Raw genomic sequence first — 26,486 nt, 5'->3', positions numbered from 1 at the left:
GCTTAACTGGCTAGCTTTCCCTTAGCTTAACTGGCTATCTTTCCCTTAGCTTAGCTGGATATCTTTCCCTTAGCTTAACTGGTTATTTTTCCCTTAGCTTAACTGGCTATCTTTCCCTTAGCTTAACTGGCTATCTTTCCCTTAGCTTAACTGGCTATCTTTCCCTTAGCTTAACTGGCTAGCTTTCCCTTAGCTTAACTGGCTAGCTTTCCCTTAGCTTAAGTGGATATCTTTCCATTTTCCATTTCCCTTAATATTTCCCTTAGCAAGCCATTGTTCCCTTAGATGGTTATTGTTGACATACTTGGATATAAAGTTAACTTACTTAACAGCAGTCTTTCTCCAAGAGCCGAGATAAGCTGCCAACTTGGGAGCCCCTTGTGTTATTTAAATGTGAGGTAAATTCTCATTCTAACTTAGGACAATGCTAACTTTTTTTAGCACAATGCTAACTTTTTTTAGCACAATGCTAACTTTTTTTAGCACAATGCTAACTACAACATTGCTACCCTTATAATGCTACAATAACCTGAGAGTGGTAACTGCATTAGCACCACATTAGCGTATCTTAGCAAAAATATAAAAGCGTATAGTAGAACAGAAATTATAACTTACCTTTCAGTCACTTTGACAGACCAAAGTCACTCACTGACTTTGCCTTTAACCCCTTTCCGCAGTCCCCCTAGTGGCCATTCCGCCGGCGGAATGGAAATCGACTCGGCGGACATTTTGATTAATTATAAACAAATAAATAATGTTTTGCGGTGAAACCGCTCTGATATGACGGGGCACTCCCGTGGTTGTGTGTGTGTGCAGCGGTGTGTGCGTGAGTTCAGGCAGTCAGACGGGAGGAGGGGGAGAAGGGGGAGGGGTGACACACACAGCAGCAGACACAGACAGAAGCTTTACACAGAGATCTCACTTCAGAACCAAAACTAATAACTTAACTTTAACTTTTATCACCTTAAAAAATCATAAACACCTACAGCAACTACAAAATACAGTTTAAACCCGAATAAAACCGCTTTATACATGTTAAACAGCTTACTCACCCAAGATGAAAAAAAACGCTATTTTTCACTGGAGCATTTAAATCCTGAACTTTCCCATCGAAATTTAATCCATCAGGGTTGAGAAATAAAAGTAGTATACAGCTTTCCATTTAGCCACAGATGTCCTCTTCAAAATCCATCAGAGTATTATAATCCAGTGCGCTTTGTTTTTTTGTAATCAGCCTCAGAGCGTGAAGACTTACGCGCTGAAAAGCTCTGATAATTTATTCAGCGTCGAAAAAAACACAGCGGGAAATTCGAAAAGCTCCATTGACTTTGACTGACAGCCGTTTCGTCCAATTGTAGACACTTTCAGCTTTCAAACGAGCCATTGTGTGTCAAAATAGACCAATCAGAGCCAGAGATACAGCCGTGCGTATGCGCTCCCGTCTCCGCCTATGGTTCTGTGTTTCAGCTTAGCTCCGCCTTTACGCAGCGGTTCGAGGCGGTATATCATTGGTCTGGAAGGCTGTCAATCAGCGAGTTTAGGCGAATCAGCAGTAAATAAGGAGGTTCCTGACCCAGAGGGAGAGCGGATGTAGGCAGTGTTTGGTTTGAGGTGCGTTCACTGTTATTTGGAAGCAAAGCGCTTCGTGGAGCGTTCAACGAACAAAACTTTACACTTATCAGAAGTTTTGCTGGAGCTGTTTGAGTGACTCTGGGGAGCAATTGTACATTAACTCATCAGTGTAACACTATTGATTCGGCCATATATATATATATATATATATATATATATATATATATATATATATATATATATATACTTATGTATATTATGTATATATATATTTATGTATATATATGATATTATGTATATATATTAGTTTTCTTTTTACTTTTGAGGCATTTACAGAGATTTGTGGCTGTATACAGAAGTTTTTGGCCATTGGGGAACTTTGTGCCATTTGGACACAGTTTGGGACACTTGGAGACGTTTTTGGCACACTTTGGTTAAACTTTAATAAAAGTTATAGGCTTATAGGTAGATAAATAAAATTTTGGCTGCTCATGGACAAGTAGTTAGTGCACCTGTATAAGCAGAATTAGTTTGATACCATCATGTTCTTTAAAGATATGATGATTTGTATGTGAAAACAATAGGCGATTTTAATTTTTTTTGAAAAATTGTCAAAATGTATCATCAATAATAGGTTATTTAATTTACCAAATACTGAAAACCAATGGGTCCATTTTTGGACCCCAAGTATCTACTTTCATATGAGCCATTGATCACCAGGGTACAGTGTACAGTTAAAAAAATATTCAAAGCTGAATAGAGGGACCCTCAAACAGGCGAAAATTCAATTTTTTGGCCACTGTTAAATTAAGCTTGATCGTTGCTCTGTGGTAAAGGCACGTGCAGGGAGGGGGGAGGGGGAGGGGGGTGGATTCGTTGGTTACATGATCCTCACAATTAAATATCACATGCAAAAATAAAAAAAATATGTAACTTTTACAACCTTGCTGGCTTACACAAAGTGTATAGTCAAGCACAAAAACATTTATAATTTAATATTTTTATTTATTTATTATCAGCACTACCAATAATAAAGGTGAGATTATGAATCAGCACCATGGAGCAAATTCGTAGCTATCCAAAATATTAAATACAAATATTTTTATAAATAAAAATGTATAGCTATACAGTATATGTCTTGAAAAATATGAGATGTTACTATGTGTGTGTGTGTTTGTCCCTTCAAAGGTCTCTGCACAACTCTGCTGTGGTACCTTGATTTTTCTCCAATATATGCAGGATTAAAGTAAAATAAATTATACTGGACATAAACATATATAAAATGTCTCTAGAAGATATATAATAGGAAATGAAAACAGTGTGAATTTTTCTTTTGCTTAAAACAGCAAGAAAGTACTACCCTGAATGTGATAATTAGGGGTGGGTGATATGGCTCCATATTTCAGGGTAATATAGTTCATGATATTCAAAAATATTGGCAACATTATTTCTTACAATATTTATGGCATACTGCCTTATTAAAACAGATTAATGTCATTTCTGGAGCTGTGATTGTATGCAGATAAATTATCCCATAAATGGTCCTACACCTGAATAAAAAAAGTAATATTATCTAATTTCTAGAACATAAAAACAGGAAGGGGTAGGTCGAGACTCTTCATCAAGCATATACATTTAATACAGGCTTTTTCTGCTTCCGGTCACTGAAATTATTGTATTGAAAAACTAAATATTTGATTATAAAAGGTGAGGGGTAGAGATATACTGCAAGTCAGAAAATTACAAAGATATTTATAAGATAAAACGAGATACACTTTGTTAGAGCAGTATGACATATTTACAGCTAGTGCTGGACGATATGGCCAAAATTTATATCACGGTACATTCCTTAATTTCGGTCGATACAATATAATCTCTGTCAAACACAAACCAATAACCTATTTACATTTTACCAATATAAATAACTTTACATTACAACAGAGGCAGAGCTTCTTATTCTTTTGTAAACATATTTAACAGGTCAAAACAAAAGTGCCTCATCCAGGATAAAGAATGCAGAAAGCCTTCATTTATATAAAAGGAACACGATATCACCGTCAAATAAACAAACCTATATCAACTATAAATAACTTAGATACAACATAAACTACATAAGTGCTTCAGCCAGAATAAGGAAGATATGGTGTGTAGTGAAACTGCTTGAGGTGGTGGAACAGATTAGATGCATTACCGTTGCTAGTCAACTCCACTTTCCGGCACAATTGGGAGCAAGCTGAAGTTTATCAGACCTTTGAAAGCCGAACCACTGAATTAGACCTGCCTCCCTCAACTATCTCTCCTGTTTAATCACTTGTGGAAGCATCAGGTGTGCTCATTCTGCATCTAAAATCTAAAATTCTGCATCAGGGCCGAGCCTAATCGAGGAACTCGGTTCGGCCGCACTGCGCTCCGCTCGGCTTCATAGCGGGAGGTTCTAGGTGTGGACCGGAGCGCAGCCGAGCTTCAAGTTTTAGTAGTATGGATTATAGTGTAAAGTGTGATACTACTAAAGTAGTAGTATAACACTGTATTCAGTGCTGGACAGCAGCAGTGTTTCTGCTACATACATTTTGCAGCTGCAGCCTGCTGACAGTCAAGATACAACTACATATTAAAATGTCTGTGAATTTATAATGGGATAAAAGTACTGAAGCCTTTATTGTAGTATGAAGGTGTCCCAGTATTTTTCTCCATATAGTGTAACTAATGTAGGTAATTCTTTTTGGTTAATTGACCTGCTTTTATTTTAATACACAAAAAATTTTTTCTTTGTTTTTCCAGAATAAACAACCAGGATATTTAATAAAGAACAGTGTTAAACTGCTGAAAGAGGTGAAGCACAAGCCATCCAGAAGAATCTCCTGAAAACGCAGAAATTGTTTGCTACATTTCACAGACAGATGGAGCCAAGTCCCGACATGGAGGAACATCAGCACTCTGTCAAGAGTTTTACTAAACAGAGTGATAAAAAAAAACACCAGCGCATTCACACAGGAGAGAAACCACATCACTGCTCAGACTGTGGGAAGAGTTTTAATCAACAGAGTACTCTCAAAATACACCAGCGCATTCACACAGGAGAGAAACCGTATCACTGCTCAGACTGTGGGAAGAGTTTTACTAAACGGAGTAATCTCAAACTGCACCAGCGCATTCACACAGGAGAGAAACCACATCACTGCTCAGACTGTGGGAAGAGTTTTAATCAACAGAGTACTCTCAAACTGCATCAGCGCATCCACACAGGAGAGAAACCGTATTACTGCTCCGATTGTGGGAAGAGTTTTACTGAACAGAGTAGTCTCAAAATACACCAGCGCATTCACACAGGAGAGAAACCGTATTACTGTTTCGACTGTGGGAAGAGTTTTACTGAACGGAGTAGTCTCAAAATACACCAGCGCATTCACACAGGAGAGAAACCACATCACTGCTCAGACTGTGGGAAGAGTTTTAATCAACAGAGTACTCTCAAACTGCATCAGCGCATTCACACAGGAGAGAAACCGTATCACTGCTCAGACTGTGGAAAGAGTTTTACTAAACAGAGTAATCTCAAACTGCATCAGCGCATTCACACAGGAGAGAAACCGTATTACTGTTTCGACTGTGGAAAGAGTTTTACTAAACAGAGTAATCTCAAACTGCATCAGCGCATTCACACAGGAGAGAAACCGTATTACTGTTTCGACTGTGGAAAGAGTTTTACTAAACAGAGTAATCTCAAACTGCATCAGCGCATTCACACAGGAGAGAAACCGTATCACTGCTCAGACTGTGGGAAGAGTTTTACTGAACAGAGTAGTCTCAAAAAACACCAGCGCATTCACACAGGAGAGAAACCGTATTACTGTTTCGACTGTGGAAAGAGTTTTACTAAACAGAGTAATCTCAAACTGCATCAGCGCATTCACACAGGAGAGAAACCGTATTACTGTTTCGACTGTGGAAAGAGTTTTACTAAACAGAGTAATCTCAAACTGCATCAGCGCATTCACACAGGAGAGAAACCGTATCACTGCTCAGACTGTGGGAAGAGTTTTACTGAACAGAGTAGTCTCAAAAAACACCAGCGCATTCACACAGGAGAGAAACCATATTACTGCTCAGACTGTGGGAAGAGTTTTACTAGACAGAGTGATCTCAAAATACACCAGCGAATTCACACAGGAGAGAAACCGTATCACTGCTCAGACTGTGATAAGTGTTTTACTACACAGAGTCATCTCAAAATACACCAGCGCATTCACACAGGAGAGAAACCGTATCACTGTTCAGACTGTGGAAAGAGTTTTACTGAACAGAGTAATCTCAAACTGCATCAGCGCATTCACACAGGAGAGAAACCGTATTACTGTTTCGACTGTGGGAAGAGTTTTACTCAACAGAGTCATCTCAAACTGCACCAGCGCATTCACACAGGAGAGAAACCGTATCACTGCTCAGACTGTGGGAAGAGTTTTACTTTACAGAGTGAACTTATATTACATCAGTGCATTCACAAAAGATAGAAAAGTATCCCAAATCTGTTCCTCTGCCATAAAAAATGCAAACCTTAAATCTTTCAGACAGCCAAAAACACCTCATCATGCACAAAATCTTCACTCTGTTACAAGAACTTCATTTAAAAATGGCTTTTTACAGGTTCAGAAAAATGAATCTTATCCAGAGATGATGTTTACTGAATTTCATGCTGTGTTTTTATGTTTGTTTGTATACCTACATTAGTTAATGCCTGCAGAGCTCTTCAACACTTAGTGTTGTGTTTTAAGAAGTTTTTACACACAGAATCATAAATGGTACCACTAACAGCATAAACTAGGAACATACATTTTTACAATTTTTTCAGTGATATGCTGAATAAATAGTAAAGCGATGATGCTAGCTCAGAGTAAAATCGTATATTAAATCTCAGCATTAGCTTTAGAACTAATAATAAACAAAAGTGAGGATTTTATCATTCTGGGACATTTTTAGGTTTAAAAATTGAATATGCTTTGCCATAAGTAGGAAATGATCATTTGGTCAACTTATGTCATTTACAGCTTTAACACATTCTCAATTGTTTACATATAAAAACTTTCTTTATTTTTTCCTCCACTCCACGTTTGTAGTTTGTAGTTGGAGCGAGGGCACTGCCAGTGTTTGCTCCAGATGTTAGATTAGCATTACTTAGTCTTTTAAAATTTAGATGTCGTAGTTTAAAGGAGTAGAGTATTCTTAGGAGTAGAGAATATTCTTAGCTTGCAACAAAAGGCCAACAAAATCCTTTTCAGAGTTAAAAAAAAAAAAAAAAAACGGTCTAGCTGTAGTTTCCATACTGAAAGCAACACTCAGCAGGCTATGCAGCAGTAAGACTGCAGGATCCTTGATTCCCTCTACTGCACATGTGTCAAACACAAGGCCCGCGGGCCAAATGTGGCCACATCCAAGCGAGAGCTTGTAAGATCTTAGTGTCTATAATAAATAGGTCAGAAGCGTTCTTTGACCAAAAACTACATTTCCCACAATGCTTGTCGATTGTATTACCCGCGAAGTTACGGCTTACTGCCACTACACGGCAGTGTAGTCATTGATGTGGAAACCCTGCCGGAGGGAAGGCGTAACTTCGCGGGTGGAATTGAGACATACAAACGTTTATCCCATAATGTCCAGAAAAAGAGAAGCTGATGCAGACGGACGGCTGTGCTTCAAGGCGAAAGACCGGTATGCCTTTTTTGTTACGAAGAGTGTTACTGACCAAAATAAACGCTTGTTAGGAGAGATATAAGTTCTGTGTAAATATTTATAAGACAATAGCTGACTAAATCTGTTTTAATGACGTTAATAAACATCACTGTGACAGCGCTAGTCGCAGTTTCACCTCAGCAAAGGACGAGGACGTGAATCACTTATCTAACCAGCCTTTACTGATTTCTGCCCCCAATAACCCTTTCAGTAACCTCCAATAACCTTTAATTAGTCTTCAGTAGCCTTCAACAGTCTAACCTTGCAGCCGTGGTGTGTTCACTAAACTCCGTAGTTATAAACATCCTGAGGTTAGCAGCGCGCTAACTGACCTGTTTATAATGTAATCCGAGCAGTGACTCCGTGACTCTGCTCTAAACTGCTGCTGTTAGCTGCTTGGGCTGAAAGATGAACTGTAGAGAGCTGTATTATTCGGTTAGTGGGGTTAAAATCTTTATTTTCTACACAGAAGAATTTTAAAAACTGTAAAAACGCTCCAGACTGCCTCAGCTGAGCCCTGTAGCCCGTGGCTGGGCTGTAGCTCTGACTCAGTAAAGACTGCGGGCTTGTGATGCTGTTGCTGCAGCTTCGACTAGTGGTTGTATGAGGAACTGCTAAATCTGAGGAAATGCTAAATCTATCACATGTTCTTAACAGCTCACAATTTTTAATTTTATATTTATTAAGCCTTATTTCAGTATCAAACGTTTTGATCAAAGTTAATACAACTTGTATTTTATGTCATTCCTATTCACTTGACTAGTTTGGTTCTTGATTGATGGAGTTTTTGGATTTCATAACATGACAAATTAAAAGGATTTATGTTAATAGAGCAACAAGCAAACATTTTTTTCCATGCAACTGTAATATTTGATTGAATAAATAGTATATTGAGAGTTATTTAACATTAAGGAGTAATTACATTCATGTTATATTACATTTGGTTACATTTTATTACATTTATAAGTTACATCTGGCCCTCAGAGGACAGCCAATATGCCAATGTGGCCCTCGGCCAAAATGAGTTTGACACCCCTGCTCTACTGGTTTTCTCATTGGTCTATGGTTCAGTCAGTCTGATTAAAAATCTGCAAGTTAATCTACAGGGATATTTGGTTGTGTTGTGTTGCTAAAGTTATGTACTCTGTTATCTTTTCCTTATTTGGTATCGTTTTGCTAAAGGGTTTTTTTTATATCTCTAAAGGTACTAAAAATATCTAATCCATTTACTTTATTGATTGTTTTATCCAGTACCAGCTATTATAGTTGTTTTACATCACCTTATGTATTTACTCATATTCATATCTATGTGATTCAATAAAAGGCTTTTATATTGCAAGATCTGCAATCTTATCTATTCTTTCAACTTAAACATTTAGCCAAAAGCTTTTGTACACAGCCAAACATACATTCAAGCAACCACTATATACAGTGCCTTGCAAAAGTATTCGGCCCCCCCTTGAACTTTTCAAACTTTTGCCACATTTTGGGCTTCAAACATAAATATATGATTTTTTTGTTTGTTTTTTGTGAAGAATTAACAAGTGTGTAAGAATACGGAGGAGTTTTGCCTTACTATGTTCATTGTTCATTGATTAAAGGGTTAATCTGTGTGTAACTAAATCAGCATTTCACTTAATCAGTATGTTATTCAAGCATTTAGCACGATTCATGATGATTCACATTGTGACTTAGAATGTATGTATATTGTGTCCTTGTGCTCAAAGCAAGGCCGTTTTTCTTGCAACTTAGCATGATTGATTTTTTCCAGCAGAACCATGAGTTTCTGTACATGTAATCTATAGTCTGATAAGGTTGGGGTGACCGAGTTCTCGGCTGACGTATAGGATGAATAACTGCTTATCAGTATCAGGATCCGGGGGGTGTGAGGAGCCTCCTCACACACCATTAGACTGAGGCCAGGCGAATGCCTGTATTTATTAGACTCTGTCTAGGAAGAAGAGTAGAGTTGGGCGGGAGAGCTTCTCCCGAGAGGGACTACAGAGCCACAGGTCCTGTTCACACAGCCGAGAACTCTGGAAACCCCAACTTTTCTCACCTTTGGGGTTTTCCTCTTATTTTCACCTTTTTATTTCAATTCAATTTTCAATAATCTTTTTACTCAATTTTTGATGTATCCAAAAAAACTGTTTTGCTCAGAAGATTCTTTGAATAAAATCTGACGGAACTACAATTTTGGACTGGATCTCCTTTTCTTCTTTATGACGTATCATGCCAGATACATCATAATTCGAACAGTAGATCAATAATCTTTCAATCGTGAAGTGGAACGAAATTTATTGGATACACATTATGTTGAGATACTCAGTATTTTGAGAACATTGGTATTTAACTTGTGTGAAACTGACACCAATAAATCCATAACTCCTGCTATTTACTTATATAGAAGTGTTTTTTTCTCAGTAGCTCAGTCGCTGTGAAGTGTGGAGAATAGTTTTGCAATATATTGATTATCGCTGAATCGCAGTTTTGAGATATCACCGTTATCATTAATTTACCACTTTGCTCAAAGGTGCTGAAAAAAACTTGAAAATGGGCCTTGAAAGTGCTTGAAAAGTGCTTGAATTTTACATGGTAAAAGGTGTTTGAACCCTGTGTTTAAAAACCCCAGCAGCACTGCTGCACCTGATCTACATGTACCAACACAACACACACAAACACGTCACCACATTAGTGTCAATGCAGTTTTAAGAAATATTTATCACGAAAATAAAGCTCTCTGGCGCTGGGAATTAAATATACAGGGTAAAATTTAGGCTAATCGGATATGCAGGTGAAAAAATAAACTGTGAAAAAATATGTGTGTGAATATGTGTATGTTTATACCTACAAATCTCAAATGTAAATTGACATAATATGGACCATTAAATGACGGTAACAACCTGACTGTTTGACACTTAGCTAATCTGCATACCAGTAGGAGAGAGCAGAGATAGACTGTGTATGAAACGGTAGGCAGCTACCACAATCCCTCATGCCTGAGCTGTTCATATGTTAACACCCACTAAATGATTAACCCTTTACAAGTATTATTATGAACTTTAGGAAAAAGAATATAAACAGAATTGCCCTTTTTTCTATTGTGAGTTAAATGAAGTCACTGCTGCCTATTCTAATAAGCTAACCGTATGACTAGCTTGACGAGCTCTGGGGACATTTTTACATGGGATGTGTCTGAAAGATCTGTGGAAAAAAAGACATTACTTAAAATAATAAAAAGTATTATTACAATCGTTACAAAAGGACTTTCTGAGCTGAAAACAAAAAAAAAGAAAATATGTTTTATAAAATTTATTGAGATATCATATATATCCTATACCCAGTTTATAGACACATTTGGGACATACCGGGGTTGGACAATGAAATCGAAACACCTGTCTACAGTCACTCAGTGTTGGATCTTAGTTTGCATAAAAATAAATTCATGCCAGTTTTTACCCTGAGCTCTGGCTCGCTTCTTTTTTTTCCTCCTTTTTTCCTCTCTGTATCACAAACTCTTCTAGTTCCTCCCTTTACCCAAGTTTGATTTTAGGAAGTCTTTATAGCCACAGGGTCAAAATGAGACGCATAAACACTACAGAGCAGGGGTCTCACCATGGGCGCAGATGATTATAGTGACCTCATCCGAAATCTACCATCTACAAGCATAAACGTTGGGGTTTTAATTTAATTAACTGTACGTTTGTGGAGTTCTGTGTTCCACAATGCCCTCGTTTTTAAACTAGGAAGCGTTCAGTTCAGAGGTTACATTGTTCGGAGCTCCGTGTTCCAGTTCCAATGTAAATTTAACGCACCTTCTCAAGTCCGGGGTTCTAAGGAGCTGGTAACTGCCTGTAGACTACAGACACAGGCAGTTACCAGCTCCTTACGGTACGTGTCCACTGGCACTTTTTTTCAACGCAATCCGCTGCGCTGGATCTCCTTGCTCGTTTTTGAATTAAAATGAAGCAACAGAAGTAGACAGTCATAAGTTTAATATATTTTTTTTTTTTTACCAACCTCACTGTAACCTATCGCTCTATAAATCCATATTCTGCCGCTTTCAGCTTCTCTTCTGTGGTTGAAAGGCGCCTGTTCTGTGTGTGTGTGTGTGTAAGAGGCTTGTGTGTGTGTGAAGACGCAGCCTGCTCTTCCCTCATTGGCTGGATGCAGCCTGCTTTTCCCTGATTGGCTGGACTGGACACAGTGCGGTGGCCGGATTTATTTGAATAAAGTTGAGCCGGAGGGCGGAGCTGCGTTAAACGCAACGCAACCCGGCATGCACCGAGGCATGCAGCGGCTCTCTCCATTGATTTTATGTATGATGTTATTATGATGTTATTTTAGTAAGCAGTCGCTGTTAACTGAAATTATAAGATGTAAAATGTTAACATTGTCTTCCTGGTCTTGCCTAGGCTGTAGCAATGAAGAAACAAAAAACAACGACAGCGTTTTTTTCAAAAACCAAACAATGTGATATGGAATAGTAGGATGTCAGTGATTTGGCATCATGGTGTAAGAATGCGCGCAGATGGCACTGGGGACATATTGACATACCAGACCAATAACAGTTTCAGTATGGCTATTGTTGATCAGAAAAGTGATTATTCTAAAGTTTATTGCAGCATATATATATATATATATATATATATATATATATATATATATATATATATATATATATATATATATATATATATAATTTTACAGCTTGGTCCCCCCCAGTTCAAAATGTCCATCTGCGCCCCTGGGTCTCACACTCGCGGCCCGCGGGCCAATTGCGAGACGTGTTGTTACAAACAGCAGAGATGTAGTAATGATTCAGGACGCTGTGACACATTACAAATACGTGCTTTCATGCTGAAATACTTTATTTTATGCTCTTTAACAAAGACAGACATGTGGTATGGCATATTAATGAGTGCATGAATTAATTATATATATAAATTAATTATATAATTTCTATTATTATTAGAAAAATAACAAACGAAAATTAACCCAAAATGTTGACAAAAATATAATCTAACGAATTTCAAAACATAGAAACGAAAAACGTTAAAATGGTATTAATACAACAGTTTAACACCTGGATCAAACAGTTATAAGGATTTATATTTATGCTTAGTACACAGACTAAGCTTAATAGAGCAGACACAGGCATTCTGCTGTCCAGAATTTTAACAGATGCTTATTCTTACTCAATAGCTGGAGTTTTTGAAATGAAAAATTAAAAGAGAAAAGAACTTTGAACTGGACATAACTTTATTTATGTCATTTATGTCACATTTCACTTTGCTATTATGTAACTGAAAGTCACTTTTAATTTTTTTTTCATATCTAAAAAATAAAGCATCACCCTGTCATCTGGTGCTGCATGTCAAGTATATAAACCTTAAAAAACGTTTGAAATACACAGCAATATAAAGCTATATGTTAGCGTTCATTTCTTATCCCCAGGGCAAATTTATTTTAAAAAGTATATATTAATTAATTGACTAAAATCTCTCCTGCGCTTTAAAATGCTGCAGTCACGCAGAACGAGCTTGAAAGCTTGCATGGCACTGCAATTAATAAAACTTTTAATAAATAAAGTCCTATAAAGTGTAGCAAAATGTATGGTATTAAATTCGAATATTTACTCATATTCAATCAAGAGAAATCAGGCAAAATGCGCCGCTCTCTCTCTCGCATCGCCGAGCTGAATTCAGCGCGAGGCTTCAAATAATATAACAACTCAGTTTAGTTAAATTAATTAAGATGAGTGAGGACCTGTAAAGTTAATCAAATATTGTCAAATATAAAGTATAGGTTGAGGTTTTGGTGAGCTGTTTCAATTATTTGAAACCGAAACTAACTGAAACTGATATTATTCTGCGCACTATTAGAAAGCCTTTGTTTTTTTTTAAATGAATTTTTATTTTATATTAATTATTTTTTAATTCATTTTAAATATTTTTATTATTTTTATTGATCAAATATTTTTTTTTCATAAGATATATATTTTTTATTTTTGATGTATTAATTTTTATGATCTTTTTAAAGTTTTTTATTTTTCCTTTTTTATCTTTATATTTTTTCCGTCTATAGTAAATGTCAGTTTTTATTTCTAATTTTTCTAATTTTATTTATAATATTTTTAATCCCTTTTAAACTGTAAATGCTCAGCGGCACAGTAAATGAGGGTCCTCCTCCAGTGTAAATAACCGATTGCTTGATTAATGTTCAATGTTGCAAACCCAGTTTTTACATAAACAATAAACAGAATAAAGAATAAAATAACATTGCTGATGTATCTTCAACAGCACATCGCATCCTATTCACAATGGAGAGAGCCACTGCATACCAGCTGGGTTGGGTTGCGTTGCGTTGAACGCAACCCCGCATTCTTTATTCAAATGAATCAAGCCGCCGCGCTGCTTTCAGCCAATCAGGGACTTCACACACACACACACACACACACACACACACATTCGAGCCTTACACACACAAACGGCAAAATATGGATTTATATAGAGCACAGTAAAGTTCATTTAATCATTAAAAGTTTAAAATTGACTACACCTGTAGCCTTATTTGGATTCAAGATACGCCCACACGGCGAGACGAGAGATTTGGTGTTCTGTCGACTTGTGCTACCCTGACAAACCGTGCTACCCTTTTGTGTATATTTAAAGGTAAAAGCACAAAAGTAGCACAATATTAGAGCATGTTTCCAGCAGAAGTTCATGTACTATGTTTGGATAGTCTAAACCACCGTATCAGGGTAAAGTTATGGTAGTAAGAGTTTATTATAATCTTTTTTTTTTTTTATTTAAGATCATATTTTATTATTATTATTATTATTATTATTATTATTATTATTATTATTATTATTATTATTATTAATTGCCATTACACTTTGACAATGTAATGACAGTCCAGGTTATTAAATGAACAAAAAATATTAGAAAAACAGAATTATTATAGTACACTTGAAATAATAATACAAATAGCACTTTAGAAAGCGTGTATCGATGGGTAGCATCACTCGACAGAACACCTGGCATGGCAGAATGTGTTGAATAAAATACGTGTTCTTGTCCTGAGCGGCCCAGCCTCACCCAGTCTCTACCTACAGCGGCCCCCAGATAGAATAAGATTGAGACCACTGCTATAGAGCCAGAGAACCAGCTTAAGTTCCAGACCTGAAGATTCAGACCAGTAGTTCCAATGAACTTAATACACATAAACAGTCCACAAATACAGCTACAAACTACAAAAGCATACAATAGACCCAACAATAAATGCTTAATGATCCTACAAGTACAGGCATTTAACAAATATCACTCATTTGTATCTCTACAGGACGCCAGAGCAGCCAAAACATTAAGTACACACAAAAATCACCAGTCACACGGCATATTACTAAGTTTCACATTGAAGGGCAGCCTTTAAAAAGGCTTTTTAATATAATATGACACAATATCTGTCTTATTTCCATGATAGTTAGCTAAATATTTAATTAATCCAGCATGCGCTCTCCGTTTTACTACTAATCAATGCGCGTAGCCTGACCCCTTCATCCGAGCGCAGAGAAGGGGCTAGGCAGCCATGGCCCCGCCCCCGGAGTGAAAAGCATGAGTCTTATTGGTTAGATTGTCCTAAGACTTTTCTAATAGACTCATTACTACACCCTTCTCAAAATCAGGAGAAGGGTCCGCGGACACGTGAGCAGAAGACATTTTAAAGAGCTTTGATTGGTCAGTACCGCTGTCAATCATACAGTCCTATAGCAACGAAAAACACAGGCTAATGCTTTGAATTAGTTGCTGTTTTTTCGTTAATCTATAAAATAAATGCTTACACTTGCAATAATTATATACATCCTGATAAAAAAATAAGTAATTATTTACATGCACATTTGGTCAGCCCTTAGAGGCCTTACTGCACACCACTGATATGTATATTGAATATGAATTATTGTCCAGCCTTAAGTATTATGTACATAATATATACATAATAAGGCTGGACAATAATTCAATAATTTAAAATCACTGATTGTCTCCAATAATGTTTTTGTAATGTTTAAACAAATATATTTTTATTAAATATTGGCCTGGAGTTCTAAGACAGCAATGGTCCTCCAACTAAAAAATATTCTTAAGAGGCATTTAGTATTTACAGCATCTGTTACCGACTGACGTTCATTACAGAGAGCTGCGTCAGTTCAGTGCATTAATTTGAGAAGAAAAGACAGAACCCAATAGGCATATGTATAGCCATACACCTTATATAAGGTATATACACCTTATATAAAGTTCTTAATACCAATACAGAAATGAAGAAATTTATAGTGTGTAAAGGATGATTTACACTTCTTACATAGATATAGGCTTCATAAATGTATTTAAATAAAAAAAAAGTATTTATTGATTTTAATTGTTCCTAGATTTTTTTTTGTTACAGATGTACTGAGCCACGAGACTGCAAAAATGTATATAAAAAACTGTATGCTAGAACTGCATCATTTTTAATTTCTGCCTTGAATGTCCTGAATCATTACTACATCTCTGCTGTTTGTAACAAATCAAACCACATTTACATACGTAGTGAGTGACTCCTTAGAGGGTTCTTAAAAGGTTCCCTGGAACCGGTCCCGGCACCAGCACTTTTTTGGTGGAAAAGAGGTATAAGAAGAGACGGCTCTTTCGGCTTCCAAGTAGCTACTTATATTTTTTGGTTGCTTAATTCAATTTATTACCAAATTATGTGTACAATGAATTAATAGAGTTGAAACATACATTATATAAAATATATATTATTTATATGGCTTTATTTTTATAAAAAATAAATAGTGAAATACAAAAACAAAGGCCCATCTCAAGTAAACAAACAGGTCCAATGTAAATGTGTATATTAATTTCAAATGTGCAACTCTATACAGTGAAATAAACAGCGCTGAACACCATCAACAAAGTGTCACTCAACAACAAAAAAAAAAATAATTGTGCAAATAAAAAAAAAACAAGCATCCAGGTGATGTTTTTTGAAAACTTTAGCAAAGATTGACATAAAAAGGAGCTCATGTTTGAGGGTTTGATTGGTTTCTGTTATGATCTGCCCTGTTGTGGAAGAAGGAGCTGATGTTGCTACAAAACACAGTTTATGCGAGGTCACATGTGTAAGGTGTGGGTAGATCAAGCACTTCAATGTTGAATTATCTTTTTGTCAATCAGAACGTGAATCATCTTTTTTTATGTTCCATTGTATCTTAATTCTGGCAAGACTTTTCTTCTTTCTTTTTAAAGAAAACTAAAATCTCTGTAAATATGAACCTTGGTGATATATATGTTTTTTTTTCATACACTGATCTTGATTTTAAGTATATTATTAATATTATTATTTTATTGAGTAAATACTACTATCATCATTGTAAATACTTGATTTGATATCTTCTTACTGGAGTTTATTCCCCTTTTGAAATCCTTTAGAGATTGCTAAGAATAAGAAATGCCTAAAAACTGTAAGAGTTTATGAGGAGCTTTCACTGTTGCCTCTTGTTAGTATTTCTCTATTTCTATCATTAGTTTTCTTCCTTAATGTATATTTTTATGCTGTCTTCTACTTTGGTTTATATGTATCATCGTAAAACTTTAATCTATACATTTATATATATATTTTGGCTCACTCTCTGGAGTCAGCGCTTGTCGTTTATTTGAAAGAGCCGGCTAAGAGTCTGACCTATCACTACTAATAACTACAGTGCCGTAGTTTAACACTTTATTGTTGTGCTGTTGTACCAGAAAAGAATGTAGACTGTTAAAACTTACTCTTATCACCATGTTCTGTGTTACAGGAACCAGAGTCACTGAAGATCACAGTGGAGATGGAGATTGTGGGAATCTCCACAAAAGGCGATGAGACTGTTCTCCTCAGTGACACCATGGAGGAGTTCAGCGTTCCCGCCACTGTGTGGAGTGGTGACGTTAAAAGTAACTGTTGTGAGGGAAGGGGAGGTCATTTTAAACATTGAAAGGCCACTTTTTAATGAATCAGAATGTGGTAATTTGACAAGTTTTTGTGTTGTGTTTGTAATATTTCTTAGCATGTTCTGTTAGTTTTTTTTTTTTTTGGGGGGGGGGGGGGGGTGTTTGTGTTTTTGATTGTGTGTGTTGTGTTTAAACTAATTCAAAATAAAATGTGTTTAATTGTTTTTATACCTGTCTTTTGAATTTAAACACATTCATTTAAGCTTACTATCCTTTTCCTGCTAAAACAAATATTCTATGGTTTTTATATTTTTCTGCTGGTTTTGTGGTGTTTTGCAGTGTTTTTCTAAAGGTTTTTATCAAAATGTAAAAGTCTATTTAAGCCCTTTTAAACCCTTTGAAAGTATTTTTTCTAAATGGGCATTTTTCAGAAAGACATGTGCTTGTGGTTTATGATCATAACAGTTTCTGCTTTTAAGAGTTTACACTGCTGGGCTGAAGCTATACTAAACCATAAAGAGGCATATCTGTGCTGCACCACCATTTATTCAAAAGTATTTGGATATTAGCATTTAACCAAAAGTTTTAGAACACAGCTCAATCAGCCAAAAGTATTGGCATTTTTATACTGTTTGTAACAAAACAAACGATAGTGTGATATAAATTTCGTCCAACACTGTAATGGATGATTTACACTTATGTATGTACAGGCTCACAAATCTATTTCTTTATTTTAATAAAAAAAAAAAAGAAAGAAAAATCCGCCCAGTCTCATCTGACTCGGAAGCTAAGCAGTGTTTAGTCTGGTTAGTACTCTGGGAACTTGTATGAATAGTCTTGCAAAGCCTACTACCAGCCACACCGGAACCTTTCCATTGATGAATGCATGGTGGCCAACAAGGCAGGAATCGGGATGAAGCAGTACATGAAGGACAAGCCCACAAAGTGGGGATACAAGCTCCTCATCCTGGCTGACATCTCCCGTGACTACACATGCAACTTCAGTGTCTATGAGGGGAAGGCATGTAAACCATCAGGAAATGGCCTGAGCTTCGACACTGTTATCAGTCTTCTCTGGGCACAGGGTACACGGTGTACGTTGACAACTTTTACACCAGCTCACTGCTCTTTCATCACCTGCATAGAATTGGTTTAGGGGCCTGTGGAACCAACTGTGAGACCAGAATAGGCTTCCCAAAAACAACAGTCAATGCCCTGCCTTAAAAAAAGTGGACCGTGGTGACATACAATGGATCAGGGATGGCCCACTGCTGTTTGTCTGTGCCACGTCATGTCAGAAGAAAAAATGGAACGTGATCTACCCAGCAGATCCCTGTGCCGGAACCTGTGAAGGTGTTCAACAAGTTCATGGGGGAAGTTGACTTGTCTGGCGCGCTCATAAATACTATTCTGTGACACAGAACACCAGGGGCCTCATGTACTGAATATATATACCATATTTCACGCTCATGGTCAGATGTACTAAATTTAACTTGAACGTGAGAAAGTGCGTTCCCCCACGGCACTTTCGTTTCGGGCGTACGCCTTTTTTTTTGTGCGTATGTTTTGTGTTTTTGTCATTTGGCGACACTTAGAGGCGATGCATTGAAATTACAACTAATAAGATATCCTTTATGCACACATTGTAGTAAGCATTATTGGGTAAAAAAAATACAAATAATTAGACAATTTCATTGGCTTGCATAAACAATCGTTTAACGTGTTTCCACTTAGCCTAGATTCTATAAAAATGCATAAAAGTTTGCGCTGGAGTTGTTGGAGTTGGCAACGTTGGCATTATTGGAAAATATTGCTAATGGCCAAATTCACTGAGAGCGCATTTTCCTTGACGATTATGTTTTTTGGCCCATGATGATGACTGGTTTATAAACCGTTTTAGATTTCCAAGAGCATAGGAGGATAAGAAAACAAGCTGAGCGCATGACGTGTGGCTTCTTGGTAAGTAACTCATTTAAAGCATTTAAATGAAACCATTTATTATCCATCTTAGAATAATACAATTTAAAACATGGGTAATTAAACGCTATGTGTATATAATATTAATATTAATAATAATTATTAATTAATAATTATTATTCTAACATTATACTCTGCGTAATTGAGTGAGGAGTCGTGGCAGGTGTGAGGTTTTCGTGCATTTGCGCTTGATTTCAAGTTGATTGCGATGTACTAAGAGAAAGTACGTGGGATTGTCTACGCAGTTTGATAAATCCGGATTTGTTTGTGTGTACGGAACTTTTCAGGTCTGAGTGTACGGAACATTTTAGTAGGAAGTCCACGCAAGTCTTAGTACATGAGGCCCCAGGTGTTGACATTGTAGTGGTGAACAGCTTCATCACCAGCATCCATACACACATATTGTAAACCCCAATAATAACTGGTGTTTTTTTTTTTTAGTTCTGCAACTCAAGTAACCCCTCCCTTTCTAGTCCTCTCTGTAGAGATTATCCAGGTGAATCATAACAGATCCAACTGAACAAAACACTATCACCTAAACCTCATTGTTATTTTTTTCTGTTTATTTTACAATGCAAAGTTTCAACTTTTCTATATATTTCTGGTCTGCAACAATCTGCCCTCTTTTCAAGACTGTCAAATCTGTTTATCGTGTACATATTTTGAATGTCTTGTTTTTTTTTATAAAATATACAAAGTTAATTTTTCCCCAAAATAATAAAAATCATTTTAGATAAGCTAGATAAGCTAAAACCTTAAGCCTCCATATCAGATCTGAAAAAGGAGGTACAGAGGATGGATGAACTCAAGCTTTGCAGATAAGCATCACCTAACCAAACCTTTCTAATAGCAAGAACAAAACTTGCACAAGCAAATCAGTTAAGTCACCTCACACTCAAACTTCTAATCTAAACTGTTCAACTGGTTGAAGGGCAGTTACAGTTGACCCAGCAGTCAATGGGTTAATAAAATAAAAAAGGGAGTTAAAAGTAGAGTTGTGATTGAGCCTGACTGCACAAAGGGTGAAATCAGTGGTGTTGTGCTGGTGTACATTTTAGGAGTAACAGGTTTTTATCTGATCAGCATGAATCAAGGGGGAAATTTTACTAGTGGATGCACTTGGTGAGCAGCAGTCCTTCCACATTGGTGACCAAGTCTTGCCCATTATTTTGAACTGAAAGGCATATTAATGACTTCATTGGTTGGTTGATGCAGTTTGACAGAGTTGAAGTCTCTTTTCGTGGAAGAAAAGCCGTGGGAATTAAAGGCATTCGTGACCAGGCTGTGGTGGGACATGCTTCTAAAGCAGACCTGGGCATTGTAAGGCACCAAAAACATATATTATCCAGATCTAATCAAATAATATACACCAGGAATACAACTACCTATCTGTAGATCAGTGTAACATTTTAGAAATATTTGTCCTATTAAATAAGCAAATCAGAGGGTTATCAAATGATAACTGCTGAACATTGTGTAACATTGTTCATTGTATTCAATATTCAGTTAAATTTTATTTATATAGCGCTTTTTACAACAAAGGTCGTCACAAAGCAGCTTTACAGGAAAAACAGGTCAACGCCTCTTATGAGCAGCACCACAGAGATGCCAATTTTATGGTGACACAGTGGCAAGAAAACACTCCCTTTAAGAGGAAGAAACCTTGGAAGGAACCAAGACTCAGTCCGAGGAAACCATCCTACTCGGGTCGACCCGCTCAGTACAAACAAACAACAAACAAATAACAGAACAAAACAGTACAGAGAATTAATGTGAACTATGGCTAATATAACAGGTACTAATTTATGAATATAAGAATGTGATGGGCACAAACTATAGAGCTATGGCTAATACAGAAGCAGATACTGAGTGTTTTAATGTTAATCAGTGCAGGGTTGCAGAGCCAGAGAACAACACAGCGGGCAGTGGAGAGCCAGGCTGGGAACATCAGGAACAGGGCATCTCCAGACATGTAAAAGAGATAGATAGAGAAAACAGAAAGGAAAGAAAGAGAAACAAAAAGCAGGAGTTAGAAAGGTTGTGTAATGATTCTGATGAGTAGAAGAGCAGGGCTGATTCCTGAAGTGGACACATCCAGGCAGACCGGCCGGCCAGGCGTCTCAGCACATGAGAGAGAGAGAGAGAGAACAGAGAGGGGAGGGAAGAAAAAGGGGTTAGAATGGTTTTATAAAACTCTGCTGGGGTGGGATGGGCACTGGTAGCAGCAGCTCAGGACATGGGGAGAGAAAGAGAAAGCAGATGATTAGGACAGGGTTTATATTTGCTGGATAAGCTGTAAGAGGAAGACATTGTAATGAGACATTACTCAAACGCTTGAGCAAATAGAAATGTTTAGAAGAGTCTAGATTTAAAGGTGTTGTTCCTCCAGAAGTGGTGATAGGGTTGTCACGATTAGGGCTGCCACGATTAGTCGACTAGTCACGATTATGTCGACTATTAAAATAGTCGACGACTAATTTAATAGTCGATTAGTCGGTTTTTTTTTTTCCTTTGTTTTTCTCTCCAAACTGCTGCGACTGCCTTTCTGTCCTGGACGCACATGCGCAGTAGTGGAAACCGGGGTAGGTAGTGGACGACATCTCAAGACATTATACAGACAGGCTCTGGTTTCATGGCTACCCCGCTACAGAACTCAAAAGTGTGGGATCACCAAGAAAATAAAAGTGAAACGCGTGCAATGCAATATCTGCAATGAAGAACTTGCCTTCCTCGGCAGCACAACCGCGATGCACGAGCACCTGAAAAGGAGGCATGTTGTGGCTGATTAAATGACGAAGAAGCTAAATTGCTATTTAGCTGCTAAAATTAGCGTAAACAGAGCGTTAACTTAGTACTTAACTTACTCATCTTGATAGCTTTAAAACAGAGGTCACTAATAGGCGGACCGCGATCCGGATCCGGACCCAGACGTTGTCACAAATGCCGTCCCAAACCGATAAACTACAGAGAAGGATTTCATTCTGACAGTGGCTTCTGTTTTCAGTGCTTTTCGGTGCAGTATCTGTTACGTCCCTTTAGTTTTGGAGATCTGTTTCTCTTTCTGTTCTCAGGTCGGCTGCTTTGGTGATTGGCTGCTCTGTTGGCAATTAGCTGTTTGTTGCCCTGCCCATGCTCGCATTCTATTGGCTGGATCTACTGGCGGGAGATTTGAAAAACCTCTTTGTCTGAGAGTCCAGGGAGCTGCACCTTTTTCCTTGTCTGAGCCGACATGTGCTGCTCCAGTGAATAGGCTTGGGAATTGAGAATCGATTCCTGTTGAGAATCGATTCCGTGTGTTTCGATTCCACGGAATCGTTTGGCACCTTGCTTAATGATTCTCTTATCGATTCCAGACAGCACGATCACGCAAGTTACGCATGTTACGCATGATTCAGTAAGCACGTCTTTTCAATGGCGTCCACTAGGTTAAAACGCTCGAAAGTTTGGCTTCATTTCACGCTACACAAGGATGGCAACAGGGCGTTTTGCAACCATTGTAAATTTTTGATAACATCGCCGGGAGGGAATACATCAAATATGCACAAACATCTGCGCACACAACATAATTAGAGAGTATTTGCTACATTTCCATATTGCCAGTTGCACATTGTTGTGGACATGTTGACCTTGTTGTTGAGTTTGTAAGGTCGTATGATATTTAAGTAAACAAAGTTGGTGCTTATGAAACTGTTTGCTCTCCTTTTTTCCCCAAATTGGAATCGATAAGAGAATCGATAAGGAATCGAATCGTTTCACAGAATCGATAAGGGAATCGGAATCGGAAAAATCTTATCAATTCCCATCCCTACCAGTGAAGGCCCACCAGCACAGACCAAACCTGTTTGTATTGTTTTGTTTGTTTGCTTATTGTTATGTTAAGTTTTTAGGATTCATAGGGGTGACCTGCCTTTTTTGTTAATACCTTTTGTCTCTGTTTTTTGAAGAGAGTAGGCAGGGTAGTTTGTTTGTATTTTATTTTCTTTTTTACAGGGTAAGTTAAATGTTTTCTTTCTGTTTAGATGATTTTGTTTGTTGTTTTGGCCTGGGGTCACCCTGAAGTTATTGAATCCTGTCTTTTTGTGTCCCTTAAGTTTTGAAGCTGCAAAATGGTGAAATGTGTAATTTAAGAGTGTAGTATCTTGAGCTGTGATGCCATGTAGATGCATGAAATAAGTCTTCGCTGATACTGTTCTTTGTATATAAGAAAATTTATTACAGAAAAAAGAATAATTAGTACAAAAGATAACAGCATCATTAACAAGCAAACCGGTTTTGCTTGGAGAGAGGTTTCCCCAATCTGATCCCAAAGCTCTCTGGCTGGAATTGCTGAAGTCCAGCCTTTATGTTTGAAAAACACCTCACAGCTGGAAACACTTAACATACGCTCCTATAGCGCACATACATAGAACATACACAAGTTAGTCTGACGCAACGCATGGGAGGGGAAAGAAGTGCTCCCCCACACTAGCCTATGCTTGAAAAAACAAATGTGTTTAAGTTAGGGCTAACTCCATCTGTTCCCTGTGGTCCAGTGGTCATTCTGTGTGGAAAACATATATGATAATGGTGAATATGGTGAATATCCCATGTGTTTACAACTGTGCATGCTCAAATATACGTCAAGAGCAAAATAAAATTTTACTTAATTATTTTGAGTTGTTTTTGCTTGGTCTGATGCTGAGTGGGCACTCACTTGAAACCTTTATTGCGTCCTACCCCTAGGGGACGTAATAGTATCTCACAGATCAGTCATGTGTGGTGTAAAATCACCAAACGCTCTCCTCTGCCAATCAGATCTGTGCAGACCGCTGCCCTGGCTAGTGAATTGGGACGCGGACGGGGAAAAACGCCTTTATAAAGAGATAGGGAGCCCAAGAACTGGCAGAAAAACAAGATCGGGCAGAAACTAGACACACTGAGTGCGACAGAGAGACGGTAATGTACACAATATCTGGACAGAGAGGCATTTTTATTAGTATACTTTTTTTTCATAATAGTTCAAACAACCTCACGGTTGAGATGTTTCATAAATGCCAGTGCCTTATCCTTATTTTACACAGTTGTTTACACTTTATGCTAAACAGTAAAATAATTGTCTGTTACAACAAGCTGCATATTTCATTAAAGGTTTAATGAACTATGATTTTAATTGTTTTTATTTTTAGTTAGCATATAGCTGAAATCTAATGATGGTTGTATAATAGCAGCTGCATTCTATTGTGATAAACTGTGTTTTATATTCAATTAACGTATGATCCGATTAGTCGACTAATCAAAAAATAATCGGTGATTAGTCGACTATAAAAATAATCGTTTGTGGCAGCCCTAGTCACGATACCAAAATTTTGACTTTGATACCGATACCAACTGTAGTATCACGATTCTCGATACCAAAACGATACTTGGAAGAAAAAAAAACAATAAAAATATCTGAACATAAAATGTTTATTTTTGACTGAACTGGATTGAACACTGAACAATCGGTGCAAACGTTTTTATTCTAAAATGAAACATTTGAACAAAAAACAAGTTTCGTTATCATAACCTTAACTATAACATAATTATCTAAACACTTCCTAAAAACTAAAACTAAAACCAGAGGTAATGGTAGCCTGAATATGTGAACCTGACGGGCAGGCAGAAGTTAAGTTCTGAATAAGGAATATAAAGAGACAGAAGAACATTACAATGTTATGTTCATTTTAACACTCACTGCTCCGTTTTATTAATCAACCGTTTACCGATTTTAATACGCCCATGTTCAGTGTAACGATCAAGCAGGCTATGTGCCTGACCACAGATTTGCGATGGAAACGCGAAAACGTGAACATCCTGGCTGTTTTCGGGCTGTTTGAATGAGCGAAATATGATCAGAATTATGTTAAATAATACTGTAACATAGAAGCATAGAACTATTATTTAATTAAAATGATTTTTAAGAACAGCTAAACACAGTTCTGCAAGTCAAACGCGGAGGCGTTCACGTACGAGAGAGAGAGACAGAGAGAGACACAGAGAGAGAGAGACAGCAAGAGTGAGAGAGAGAGATTTGCGTGTTCTGATGTGAGCTACTCACAGGTAAAGGTTCTCTTTTATCTCCTCGTGCTCATATTCTAGTCCCACACATAAGTCTGCAGCTCTCAGTGTTTTCTGTCGTATTTTGCGGCTAGCGCGAGCGCTTACAACTAACACCGCGGACCGCGAGGTGCCGCCACGCTTGTGCCGAATCCGCTACTGAATCCGACTCCCGCTTCGCGGACAGAATCGGCACAACACCCCCCGCTGTACAACTGCGGGAGTGAAAACAGCGCTTATAAATAAAGTAGTTTACTTTCACTTTTCGTTATTTTATTTAAAAATAAAAATATAAATAAAAAACAGATGCCTACATCTCAGACTATTTTCTGGAGCCCGAACCCGACCCGGCCCGAGGCATGTGGTGGGAAATCTCGGCCCGAACGTGCCTCGGGTCAGTTCGGGTTCGGGCAGAGGATCTAAGCTCTACTCCTCTGCACTGGATAGACTTATAACACCGTTTACAAACTGGGTTTGTGGTGTTGGTCAGATTCCCTTCTTCATCAGAGATGTAAGCAAAATTAGCCCACACTTCACTCCTCGCGCCCGTTTTGTCCACAAGTCGCGGACGAGAGACTCGCTGCTGCTCTGCTGGCTTGCGCGTGCGTGTGTCGCTCTCAACCGAGTCAAATGAATCGATTCACACAAGAATCGATTCATTTGTTCAGAACACTAAGTTTATCTGAATCCTGCCACACCGACTGCTGTGGTGTGAATCAGTTTTCTTATGAACTGAATCAAATCGCGCCTACTAATTTGACTCATTTGAAGCTAGTGAGTGGGCTATATACAGTATCGAAAGCATCGAACGCTAAAGAACCGAATCGTTTGTGATGACGTAGTATCGAAAAAGAATCGAACCTTCGGTACACCGTGCAACTCTAAGTGGTGAATGCATTCGGCACAAATCTGGAAAAGAAAGACTGCATTATTGCTGACAAAACTGGCAAAATGAACCTACTCTACTCTGCTATCTCTACTCGTAGCCAAGGGGGACTACATCTGACGACTACAGGCTCAACGGAGATTCAAGAAGTTCCAGCCATTGTGGATGACGTCTACACTTTCGAGGGACTGGTCTAGGGTTGGGCGGTATGACGGTATTTCTGTATACCACGGTATTTAAATATGGTGACGGTATTGTAAAATAGTGACGGTATATTAACC

At 37.7% G+C, this 26,486-nt stretch overlaps 3 protein-coding genes across 7 annotated transcripts in view; all 3 read left to right on the top strand.

The window, feature by feature from the left end:
- LOC125801155 (zinc finger protein 420-like) overlaps positions 1–9,493 on the top strand; it is a 573,258-nt gene extending 563,765 nt beyond the window's left edge. For all 5 annotated transcript variants that reach the window (XM_049477376.1, XM_049477374.1, XM_049477375.1 and 2 more), the window contains one exon: positions 4,354–9,493. In XM_049477376.1, the coding sequence (XP_049333333.1) occupies positions 4,473–6,083 (1,611 nt within the window). In that variant the 5' untranslated portion in view covers positions 4,354–4,472 and the 3' untranslated portion in view covers positions 6,084–9,493. The remainder of the gene's footprint in view (positions 1–4,353) is intronic.
- LOC125801678 (zinc finger protein 160-like) overlaps positions 1–26,486 on the top strand; it is a 289,977-nt gene that overhangs the window by 58,204 nt on the left and 205,287 nt on the right. The window lies entirely within an intron of this gene.
- LOC125801319 (zinc finger protein 585A-like) overlaps positions 1–26,486 on the top strand; it is an 86,046-nt gene that overhangs the window by 17,112 nt on the left and 42,448 nt on the right. The gene's annotated exons all lie outside the window — the stretch shown is intronic.

This window comes from Astyanax mexicanus, chromosome 4, assembly GCF_023375975.1.
Source record: "Astyanax mexicanus isolate ESR-SI-001 chromosome 4, AstMex3_surface, whole genome shotgun sequence".
In the NCBI taxonomy this organism is placed as follows: Eukaryota; Metazoa; Chordata; class Actinopteri; order Characiformes; family Acestrorhamphidae; genus Astyanax; species Astyanax mexicanus.
Note: the sequence above shows the minus strand (reverse complement) of the source record. Positions and strands in the feature narration are given on the sequence as shown.